Source organism: Herpailurus yagouaroundi, unplaced genomic scaffold (genome assembly GCF_014898765.1).
Source record: "Herpailurus yagouaroundi ecotype Mexico unplaced genomic scaffold, PumYag 142, whole genome shotgun sequence".
Classification (NCBI taxonomy): Eukaryota; Metazoa; Chordata; class Mammalia; order Carnivora; family Felidae; genus Herpailurus; species Herpailurus yagouaroundi.
Window position 1 is genome coordinate 11,000,326 of NW_024412397.1, and position 12,158 is coordinate 11,012,483.

Consider the following 12,158-nt stretch of genomic DNA (forward strand, 5'->3'; position numbering starts at 1 on the left):
AGGCTTGCTGAAGAGTCTGCCCTTATTGACCCCTGGCTAATATGAGGTATGCACAGCCAGGTCACTTTCCTAAAGCTGCCAACCTCATTCTCAAGGCCAGGTGGGCACATTGTTTCCCCCCTAGTACAATCATTTGGCTGCCTTTTTGTTCCTTCCGTTGGCCTCAAGGACGTTATGACACATAGAAGCCCCTACTAAATTTACCCAGCAAGCCTTGAATGATAGCCAGAAGAGTCTGCCCTTATTGAATACTAAAATGTCTCTGATGATGAAAGCTTCCCACCCACCGCCCCCCACAGTAAAACAGCCGTGAACACTTACAGCCTCGCAAGGAGGCACCTGTGCCATTATTCAAACAAATGTTAGGTGCTCATGCCTGATGACTCTTGTGAATGTGCCATATTCATTAAATCACGTGAAGATATAAGTGCGCTGACCCCAGCTCAGAGGACTTAGTAAATCAATGGTTCAGGTCATGGGATTCTTGGTGGTAAGAGCTGTCACTTATTTGGGAATTATTGTCTTAATCGGTGCTTTTCTTGAATGTGCCTGTATCACCTGCCTTCGGTGCAGCCAGAGATGCCAAATGAGCCACCTCCATGCTAGAGAAGCCCCTTGCTGATGGCTGAGGACATGCTATGGAAGAGGGGAGCGTATAAGATTGTGAGAGTCAGTCGTGAGGTTGTGGACAGTTGAGGGAGGTCACTGAGAGGATGTGTCTGCCATTTGACCTGCATGCCGGACATGGGAGATCAGAGGCTCCTAAGCCCCTCCCCTGTCCTTGAAATGTGACTTCCACTAGTGTTTTCCTCTCCCCAAAGCTACCCCAGGAATCCAGCTTTGAGATAGAAATGTGGTGTTGTCACTGTCCGGATATTACATAGGACTGAAGCTATATATGACTGACTAAAAGCCTTTATGACTTTCAAGACTTGGTGGGCAGGTCGAAAAAACTACTCGTCTTGAGGACACCCAAAACAAGCCTCAGGAATGAGTTCTCTTGCTCAATACAACTACCACCTGCCAATCTGGAGTGGCATGTGTCATGTTTGGTCTCCTCCTGTCCTCCTTGTTCAGGGGCCGGTTTCAGATTACAGCTAGGAAGATCTGGAGGAGTTTGTGAAACTAACAGTGACCAGATCTCCAATTTTACCCAGGACAACTCTGCTTAATCCTGTTTTGTTGTTGTTGTTGTTGTTGTTGTTGTTGTTGTTGTTGTTTTTCCCTGGCATTTTGTCTGGAAAGCACTTGGCCCAGAATGTTTTTTTCTTTTATTATTATTAGTAGGTTCATTATAATAAGCCAGAGTGAATTTGGGAGACATTGACTTTGTGCTTGTACCTCTTAACATGGGGTGTGACCAGTAGTGTCCGAGGCGTGTGGCTAGTGAGTAAAGTGTCTCCTTTTAAGACATGATTAAATCTGAAAGGCGGCTAGTGATAACCCGGGACACTGTTCATAAAAACACAATTAAGCCAAGAGGCTGATTAAATAATGCAAATACATGTGAAGAATATCTATCTGGTGATATATTTAATGTGAAAATAATCTGTATAAAGCATTTTTCATTAATGTACATATATATATCAGTTGTCCTTTAGAAATAACTTTATTACTAGGATATACTTTAAAGAAAATTTAATTAAAATTTTTTTAGTGTTTCTGTGTTTTCCAGAGGAAGAGAGACAGAGCACAAGTAGGGGCGGGGCAGAGAGAGAGAGGCAGACACAGAATCTGAAGTAGGCTCCAGGCTCTGAGCTGTCAGCACAGAGACCGATGCAGGGCACAAACCCACGAACTTCAAGATCATGACTTGAGCCGAAGTCGGAATTAACCGACTGAGCCACTCATGTGCCCGGAGAAACTTTAATTTTTGATCCATTAGTGTAGTTAAACTGACTTTGTCAGGTTTTAGTGAGAGCACAGTAAAATGTTGATGAAAGGAATGGAGACGCTAAACAGGTTGGTTCATACGTAGGGCATGTACCACGCTTCTTGCACTGATGAATAATGAATGCGCTGTTAACAATAATATTCTACTGAATTCCATTTCGGTAGGGTTAGAGCAACCTGTGCAGGCTGGGAGAAAGGCATCAATGGGTATGTCTAAAGACATAAAGAATTTGTGCCTTGAGACAAATATCAGGTTATCAATCACCCAATCCTAATCAAGAAATGCTGGCTTTTGTTTTCTTCTTTCCCTGATGTCATGCAAAATAATTCCTATTTTTATGGAAGTTTCATTATTCTATTTTTGTTATATACTTCTCACCTTTATATCTAGAATTTATTTTAAGCCGATTTTTATGAATGGTGTAAAGCAAGTGTCAAATTCTAGATCAAAAGAGAGATGATTGATGGATGGATGTATAAATGGACGCAGATACCCAGGGGATCCGGTAGCATTTATTGAAACGGTTCTCCAGTGCTCACCTGTGCCATCCTGGCATGAGTGAGCTCTCCATATGTTCATGATTTTGTTTCTGAATCTCTAGTCAGTTTGTCCTCTTTTGTTCTTCCAGGGGCTAATGTTCTATTGTCTTTATTGCCATAGTTATGTCATAAGCCCTGCTTCCTGTTAGTACACGTCTTCCAGATGTTCCTTATCAGAGATGTCTGTCTTGCTTAATCCTTTGCATTTCCATGTATATTTCAAGTTAGATTTTTAATTTATCCAGTAAGACAACTTGCTAAGATTTTGATTAGGATAGCATTTACACTATGGATCTGTCTGTTGGTATTTCTAGATGGTCATTTCATAAACCCAGTATTTTGGTCCATGTTTGATCATTAATGTCTCTTTACTTTCTTTGTTGAGGTCTTTAACAACTTTTGTTTAGATATTCCTGAGTATATTTGTTTCTCATATATACTAGGTATTTAATTAAACTATTTTAGAGATATATATTTCTGGTAAAAATAAAAATGGACTTTTGTGTACCTTGTTGTGTTCCTATGACCTTCCTAATGTAATGATTTAATACTCTCTAAAGTTTTTATATGTATATTCTGCTTGATTTTCAAACAAAAATATTGTTTTTGAATCACTAAAACATTTTTTAATGTTTTGGTTGTTTTTTTTTTTGTTTTTTTTTTTTTTTCATTTTTGAGAGACAGAGTGCATACAGTGTAAGGCAGAGAGGGAGGGAGACACAGAACTGGAAGCAGGCTCCAGGCTCTGAGCTGTCAGCTCAGAGCCTGACGCGGGGCTCGAACTCATGAACCGCGAGATCATGACCTAAGCCAAAGTGGAATGCTTAACTGACTGAGCCACCCAGGCGCCCCTGTCATCATTTTTAATCTTTCATTTCTGTATGCATGGCATTGCCTCATTTCATTGTCTAGGAGCTTTCCTACAATGCTGCCCAAAATAGCGTGATAATAAACTTCTTGCTTTTTAACTACCTCAGAAGGAAATGTTTTCACATTTCACAGGTAAATATGATTGCTGTCAAAGTTTAAAAATGCCCTCCATCAGACTTAAGAAGGTGTCTTTTTCTCGTAATTCCCTGAATTTTTATTGCAAATGGAACTGGGATATTTTCAGATGTGTTTTATGTATCTAATGAGAATTTTTGTCTTATGTTTTTCTTTGTTAAGCCTTTAATGCCACGAATTATATAGGTTCATTTTCTAATGTTAAAACATCCTTGAATTTTTGTAATGAAAAATTCAAAATGCCTTCTCCTATGAAAATAAACATTCTAGGGGCGCCTGGGTGGCTCAGTCGGTTAAGTGTCCGACTTAGGCTCAGGTCATGATCTTGCGGTCCGTGAGTTCGAGCCCCGCGTCCGGCTCTATGCTGACAGCTTAGAGCCTGGAGCCTGTTTCAGATTCTGTGTCTCCCTCTCTCTCTGACCCTCCCCTGTTCATGCTCTGTCTCTCTCTGTCTCAAAAATAAATAAACATTAAAAAAATTTTTTAAAAAGGAAAATAAACATTCTAAAACAGTTCCTTAAGCATGCTGACTTGGGTCTCTCTGAACTATGTTCTTACCTAGAATAGTCCCCGTAATATTTTAGAATCAACTTCAATTTATAGTGATGGGTGGGTTGTTGTTGAGAAACGGGATGGCCAGGAGACTGGAGCCACAGTCTTCATAAAACTGACCAGAGCGATTCTTGCAGTAAACAATAAGCATGTCATAAAAGCAGTGATTATGTAAGCCTGGCAAGGCTGCTCTATGCGAAAAGGGCATCTTGGTGCTATTCATTTTGATTTCAAATGTGAGTAATGCAGCTCTATGATTACTGACAGATAAAGGAAGAGTTACACATGTTTGTATAAGAATGAGTAGAAACTGAAAAGCTATTTGTTTCAATCACCCAGTGTCCCTTTACCTATATTTAACTGGTAACAGAAGGAGGAGGGGACAGGGGGACTTTGGAACAATTTTGTTTTTTTTCACTGAAGGACACGTTATTGGTCTTATAGTGATATTTTGCTTAAATTTTGTGTATGGCTAATTCCTAACTGTAAGTGAATGTACACACGTGTTCTCTTACAAATGATAAGGAAAACATAAATGGAAAACATATATATAAAACATATCATTTTTTTTAATTTCTTGACTACTCTGATATTTATTTATTATTACAGTTTATGTTACTTGACTAGTGAAGATTTCTGCAGTATTTAAATTTCTGATTAGGAAAATATGTAAGCTTCTCTCTTTTGACTTTATATTTTTTTAATGTTTTATTTATTTTTGAGAGGGTGAGCACTAGCAGAGGAGGGGCAGAGGGAGGGTGAGGACAAAGGATCTGAAGCAGGCTCAGAGCTGACAACAGGGAGCCCATGTGGGGCTCGAACTCATGAACCAACCCTAAGATCATGACCTGAGCCAAAGTCAGCTGCTCAACCAACCGAGCCACCCAGGCACCCCTCTCTTTTGACTTTTTTTTTAGAAAAACCTTTTAGAAAATATCTAAGAAGGTTTAAAGTGGTTTAACCTGTATTTAATGAATTGTGATGTCATTGAAAAAGCAGCAACTAAAGCAAATAAAACAAAATCAGATAATTAGAATGAATTAACATTAGATAGCGTTGATAGCATCTTCAACACATCATATCCTTCTGTGTGTGTGGGCGGGGAAGATCATTTAAGATCAAGTCTTTTAGGAACTTTAAAGCATACAATACAAAATGGTGGCCTAGAGTCACCATGCTGTGCACTTGCTCTCCAGAACTTATTCATTTCCTATCGGCAACTTTGTTGGCTTTGATCACCATTTATCCAGGTCTCCCAGCCTCTGTGAGTCAGCAATTTACCCTTTGTTTCTAGAGATCAGCTTTTCTAGATTCCACATATAAGTGATATCTTTGTCTTTCTCTGTCTGCCTTATCTTGCTTAGCATAATGCCCTTAAGGTCCATCCATGTCATGGCAATCGAAGGGAACGTATTGTAAAACACTTGAACCTAAGGTGTTTACATTTTGAGTGATTGTGCAGTATAAAGCAAGTGCTAAATGACTAATAAAATACTACGAGGAAAGAGCAAATACTACATACATTTGAGGGCCACGGTAAAAGTTTCAACAACTTTATTACTGACAAGTAGAAGGGCTTCCCATTAGAATGTCTCGGTTTACAAAACAAGATTGTAATGGAAACGTGAATGATGTTGGTAGTACAGGAAATCGCATAGACTATTTGATTCTGTGATATTCATGTTGCCATTCTTACTGACCCAGAACATGATGTTTCCATAAATGCAGATTTTCAACAAGACCTATAATGCTATCCCAACTTTACATAAAGATGATTAAAAAGCTCAATACTTTTAAAGGAAGATGTTTAATTTAAGCATTAAGTTTAAATGTACAGATACTTCTCATTGTGTTTTACTGATTGTTATTGAATTTCAATTAAGAACATTTTATGTCATCAATATGTGACAGGGTTTTGCTTTGTACTATACCAAAAAAAAAAAAAAAAAAAAAGAATTCTTCAACGTAAGTATGTTATAGAAGGGAATTAAATAAGGAAGATACTTGTGCCCATCCTCAACTTGATACTATTGTAAGCTCATTTCAATTTTATTCACATTTTATCAACATTCTGTGACTTTGAGTCACAGTTCACAGAGTGATGTTTAAAGTAAACTGCTTCCAATTTCCTTTTGATTCTTCCACTAATGATATAACACACTTTTGAAAGATCATGAAGTGGACATTGTAATGGATTGTTAAATAATTATATTTCATTATAGCTTAGATCTTTGTTTAAAATTCTATATTGTATATAGAATTCATATATATATATGTGTGTGTGTATATGAATTCTATATACAATATAGAATTTTAAACAAAGATCTAAGCTATACACACACACACACACACACACACACACACACACACACACATATATATATACACACATATGAATTAGGGCTCTTTTGTATGAGATTATATTCTCTTGTCTATGCAGAATGATATCAGTTTTGTAATTCTGAACAAGGAGGGCTAGGTTTTCATTGTATGTCTTCACCTTGCTTGCTAAAGAGAAAATGCCGTATAGAACTGAATTCATTGTTCGATAAGACCGCAGTCTTAATTTCTTGTTACTATTCATATTTTCTTCAGGAACATTAGTCATCCAGGTGACAGCAAATGATGCTGATGATCCTTCAAGTGGCAATAATGCTCGTCTCTTGTACAGTTTACTACAAGGCCAGCCCTACTTCTCCATTGAACCAACAACAGGTATTTCTAAATGAAACAAAGTGCAGTTCAGCAGGATTCTAAGTAGGCAAATGTCAGAGCAAAAAAAAAAATCTGCTTCCAAACGTGCTGTACAGTAGACCTGAAGTTTCCAGAAATAAATGGGTTGTATTTTAGACACTTAATTCTTTTTAGTCCTTTAGCTGATTTTTCTAACTTTCAGAGATTGAATTTCCAAATCCATACTACAAATCACTCGTATATAAGGTATAAAACATATGCAAAGACTATGACAAAACACTTAGAAAGAGAAAAAAAACAGTTTAAAAATACGGTGAAAGACCTTTAAAGCAGTTGACCAACATTTGATGTACAGAAAGCCTACAAGCATATTAAAAATGCTCATCAACCCCAGTCGTCATGGAAATGCAAACTAAAGCCACAATGAGATTCACCTTCACTCCCAATTCTCTCTGGAGTCAAACCTAGGGAGAATACTGGCAGTGTCTCTTTCATACGTTCTGTGTTTTCTATAGGGATTCATATAACAGATTACAGTTATAAAACACTTCAGTCCACAATTCAAATGCTATCACAATATGGTCCAACTTATCTGTTTTTGTATTTACAGGTCTCACGATTTTTAATGAACACTTTTCCACAGATACATTGAGGATTGGCCATTCTCTTTCTTATGTTTGTGTTCATGGTCCCCAAATCTTTAGCCCAGCATCCCGTTGTCTTCTGTTCCACCCTTTCCTACTTTTTTTTTAGTGATAATAATTTTTTTACTAAGTAATTTTCTAGAAAATTTTCTGTAACATTTTCTAAAATGTAGAATTTTATAGAATAAATTTATAGAATATTTATTATATTTATTATAGTCCATCTTGAATTTGAAAATCTGTTTATAGATTGATCTGTATTATGAACAACTGTCGGTCAAAAACAAATCCTTCTTCATGTATCATAACTTAAAATAGACTTTAACATCACAGGTGCACAATATATCTTGCATAAATTTGGTGTTGTAATGTACACATTTACTTATAATTAACTTCTTTCAAATTTAAAGGAGAAGTTAACTGTAGCACACTAACATTATGTTAGAGAAGATAGCAGAAAATTGTTTGAGGTAAAAATAAGACATTCCTCTTTTTTACCCAAGAGTGTATGAACATAGCATTTTATTAGGGGTCTACTACTATTCTTAGTATTGTGTTGACTACTCTAAACTCCAGGCAGAGTTGGTATTTAATTTATTATTTTTATTGTTATATTTGTTATCCAGGGCAGTGTCTAGCACATTGTAGTCATTTAAAATGTATCAAAAGAATGAGTGTATGATGGAATTCTTAGGAAATTAACTGGAAAGATGCATCGTTAATAACAAAATAATAATTGAAGTTTTATTGCATGTTTTAAGGAATCATAAGAACATCTTCTAAAATGGATAGAGAACTGCAAGATGAGTATTGGGTAATTATTCAAGCCAAAGATATGCTCGGTCAGCCGGGAGGACTGTCGGGAACAACAAGTGTGTTAATTAAACTTTCTGATGTTAACGACAATAAGCCTATATTTAAGGAAAGTAAGTAGAAAACACCGTGAATTTTCATTACAATAAAACTATACATGTGCTAAATACACACAGATGTTAGGGTTTGCATCTAAAGCACTGCCACAGCACTATATAAAATAAATGTATTAATTATTCGAAGGTGTGATTATTTCCATTAGTGTGAAAAGTCAAATACAAATGAGAAGGTAATGTGTTTTTTTTTTCTAATTGCTTCCGTAACAATTTCCTCGTGCCTTAAACAAATTGTTACCTGAATGAAATATGTCACAGATGTCACCAGATTAAGTTCAAGGTGTCTGTAGGGCTATTTTCCTCTCTAGAGGGTCCAGGGGAGAATCCATTTCTTTGGATTTGGTTATTGGCAAAATTCAGTTCTTTACGTTTGTAGGAATAAGGGCTCTGTTTCCTTGAAGGCCGTCAGCGGCAGGACACTGTTAGCTCCGTGAGGCATCTTTCTGGTTCTTGAATATAACTCACACACCTCAGACACATCAAAAGGTGTCAAATCTTCCACACGTCGCCGTCTCTCCAACCCACACTTTGCCTCTTCTTCACTTTTATGGAGTCATGTGATCAGATCGAGTCCCCTTGGACAAACCAAGACAATCTCCACATCTCAAGGTCAGCTGAATAGCAGTATGAATTCCACCTGCAGCCTGGATTCCTTTTTGTCCCTTTACATGATATATTCATAGGTTCTGGGGTATTAGAACACGGGTATTTTGAGGAATTCATTTTTCTACCTGCTACAAGTGATGATTTCAAATGGTAATTATTTTTTATGTTTTATGCTATCTTTATTCACTATATTTAGAATAAGAACAGGAAAAAAAATTGCCCATTTCTATATTCACCTATGATTTATATTACATATACGTATATGAAATTTCACATGTAATAGAGATCATATGGTATTTGTCTTTTTCTGACTTATTTCACTTAGTATAATGCCCTTGAGACCCGTTCATGTTGTTGCAAATGACAAGATTTTATTATTTTTTGTGGCTGAGTAATATTCTAGTGTGTGTGTTTGTGTGTGTGTGTGTGTGTGTGTGTGTGTGTGTGTGTGTGTCTGTCATAATTTCTTTACCCTTTCATCCATTGAGGGACACTTAAGTTTCCACATCTTGGCTATTGTGAATAATAATGCAATAAACATGGGAGTGCAACTATCTTTTCTAGTTAGTGTTTTCATTTTCTTTGGCTAAATATCCAGAAGTGGTATTACTGGATTGTATGATATTTCTATTTTTAATATTTTAAGACACCTTCATACTGTTTTCCATTACTCTTTTCCATAATGGCTGCACCAGTTTACATTCCCACCGACAGTGCACAAGGGTTCCTTTTTCTCCACATCCTCACCAACACTTGTTATTTCTTGTCTTTTGAATAGTAGCCATTCTAACAGGGGTGAGGTCATATTTCATTGTGATTTTGATTTGAATTTCCCTGATCATTAATGATATCAAGCATCTTTTCATGTACCTGTTAGCCATCTGTATGCATTCTTTGGAAGAATGTCTATTCAGATATTCTGCCCATTTTTAATATTATCATTATTAGTATTAGTAATAGTAGTAGCATTTGATATTGAGTTGTATGAGTTTCTGTATGTTTTGGATATTAGCCTCTTATCAGATGTATGATTTACAAATATTTCCTCCCTTTCAGTAAGTTGCTTTTTTATCCTTTTGATGGTTTACTTTGCTGGGCAGAATTTTTTTAGTGTGTTATAGCCCACTTATTTTTTTTTTTTTTCTTTTCTTGCTTTTGCTTTTCGTATCAGGATAAAAAAAGCATCACCGAGACTATGCTGAGGAGCTTGTTGCCTGTTTTCTCCTAGGAGTTTTATGGTTCCAGGTCTTAGTTCAAGTGTTGAATACATTTTTAGTTTTTTTTGGGGTATGGTGCAAGACAATGGTCCAGTTTCATTCCTTTGCATTTGGTTATCCAATTTTCCTAACACCATTTATTAAGGAGACTGACATTTTCTTATTGCATATTCTTGGCTTCTTTGTCATAAATTAACTGACCATGCATGTATAATATGTGTAGTTATTTTTTACTTATGTATTATGAATATGCCACATCTGTTCTGATAATTCAAGTACTGAATACAAGCTAAATCATTTGGTATGCTCCAGAAGGGATTTCTTCTGAAATTCTTAGGAGAGATTCTTTTTTTTTTTTTTAAGGGGTTCCCCCCCCCCCCCCTCCCCAAGGCATTCTGTCCTACCTACAGAAATACATTTGCAAGCAATTCTGGAAATCATGACCAATTATCATGATAGGAAAAATGCATATGCATGTGTCAAAGAGAAAAGTAGATCAAACACACACATACAAATGCACACCCACCCAACCCCCCCCAACACACACATACACACACACACATGCAGATACTGTTCAGTTCAGCTATTTTGTGCCAGGCCCAGAGTTAGCAGATCTTCTGAATTTTCAAGAAATATTAGAGAGGCCCCTGGGTAAAAAGACGATGAGCATTTTTTGTGTGTGACAAAAATCTTAAAGTGCGTAAATGTGATGCACCTTTTAAAGTGTCTGAACACAAGAGCACCTGGGTAGCTCAGTCGGTTAAGCACGGGACTTTGGCTCAGGTCATAACCTCAGGATTTGTAAGTTTGAGCCCTGTGTTGGCCTCTGTGCTGACAGCTCAGAGCCTGGAGCCTGCTTCAGATTCTGTGTCCCTCTCTCTCTGCCCCTCCCCCACTTGCACTCTGTCTCTCTCAAAAAATGAATAAACATTAAAAAAAATTAAAGAAATATTACATATCTGACTGCTTATTTGTATGCTATTTTCATATTTAACATTTTCAGTATAATTCCATTTTTAAAAATAAAAATCATATATATTTAATGTATACAGCACGATGGTTTTTCTCATGTTTATTTATTTATTTGAGAGAAAGAGTGTGAGCAGGGGAGGTGTAGAGACCGAGCTGGGTACAGAGGATCTGAAGTGGGCTCCATGCTGATCGCAGAGAGCCTGACATGGGGCTCAAACTCACGAACCATGAGATCCTGACCTGAGCCAAAGTCAGATGCTTAACCAACTGGGCCAACAGGGAACCCCAACGTGATGTTTTGATCTCATATGCATAGTGACATAATTATTACAGTCAAACTAATTACCCATCTACTCACATCATTCCCTCGTGTGCAAGTGTGTGGTAAGAGTGCCCAAGGTGTTCTCAGAAAATTCCCGTTATACAGTATAGTATTATTGGCTGTAGTCACCTTGCCATATACTAGATTTTTTTTAATACACTAGATTTTTAAATGTATTCATCCTACATAATTGCAAATCCAACCATTTGAGCAGCACCTCCTCGGTCCTTTGAGTCCATGAAACAGCTCCTCCTTAGATGGAATTTAGGAAGCAGGGCAGTAGTTTGTGACTTTCTTCTCCCTGTTATGTACGTGATTATCTCTACAAAGTGTGGGTCCTAAAGACAAGAAGATCGTGGGTAATTCTATTTGAAACACGCAGGACTTGACAAAAATGATTCTCAACTAATACATGTAGAAAAATAGTAGGTTAACGTGTGGACTACATCTCGTCTGTGTTTTAGCCAGATGAAGGGAAAATCACAAGTTCAAGACTCCAGAAGGCAGAATTCAAAGGGATTTTTATTGAGACTAAATGCCCTTCAAACTTCTCCCGCCATCCTTATTTCTTTTAATTTTTCTCAACTTTAATTTTGTTTATATATATATACATATATATATACATTTATATATATATTTCGTTGTGCATATGTAATTATATAAGTGTTATATATAATATATAACTATATATAATACAAAACAATGTGTATATATATATAACCATATATAATCTCTATTAACATTGATAAACATAACATAAATAACAATGTATATATACGTATAA

At 36.6% G+C, this 12,158-nt stretch overlaps 1 protein-coding gene across 4 annotated transcripts in view; it reads left to right on the plus strand.

Moving 5' to 3' along the window:
- CDH19 (cadherin 19) overlaps window positions 1-12,158 on the plus strand; it is a 108,306-nt gene that overhangs the window by 44,709 nt on the left and 51,439 nt on the right. For all 4 annotated transcript variants that reach the window (XM_040478600.1, XM_040478601.1, XM_040478603.1 and 1 more), the window contains exons 4-5: window positions 6,586-6,705; window positions 8,090-8,254. In XM_040478600.1, coding sequence (XP_040334534.1) covers window positions 6,586-6,705; window positions 8,090-8,254 — 285 coding nt within the window. The remainder of the gene's footprint in view (window positions 1-6,585; window positions 6,706-8,089; window positions 8,255-12,158) is intronic.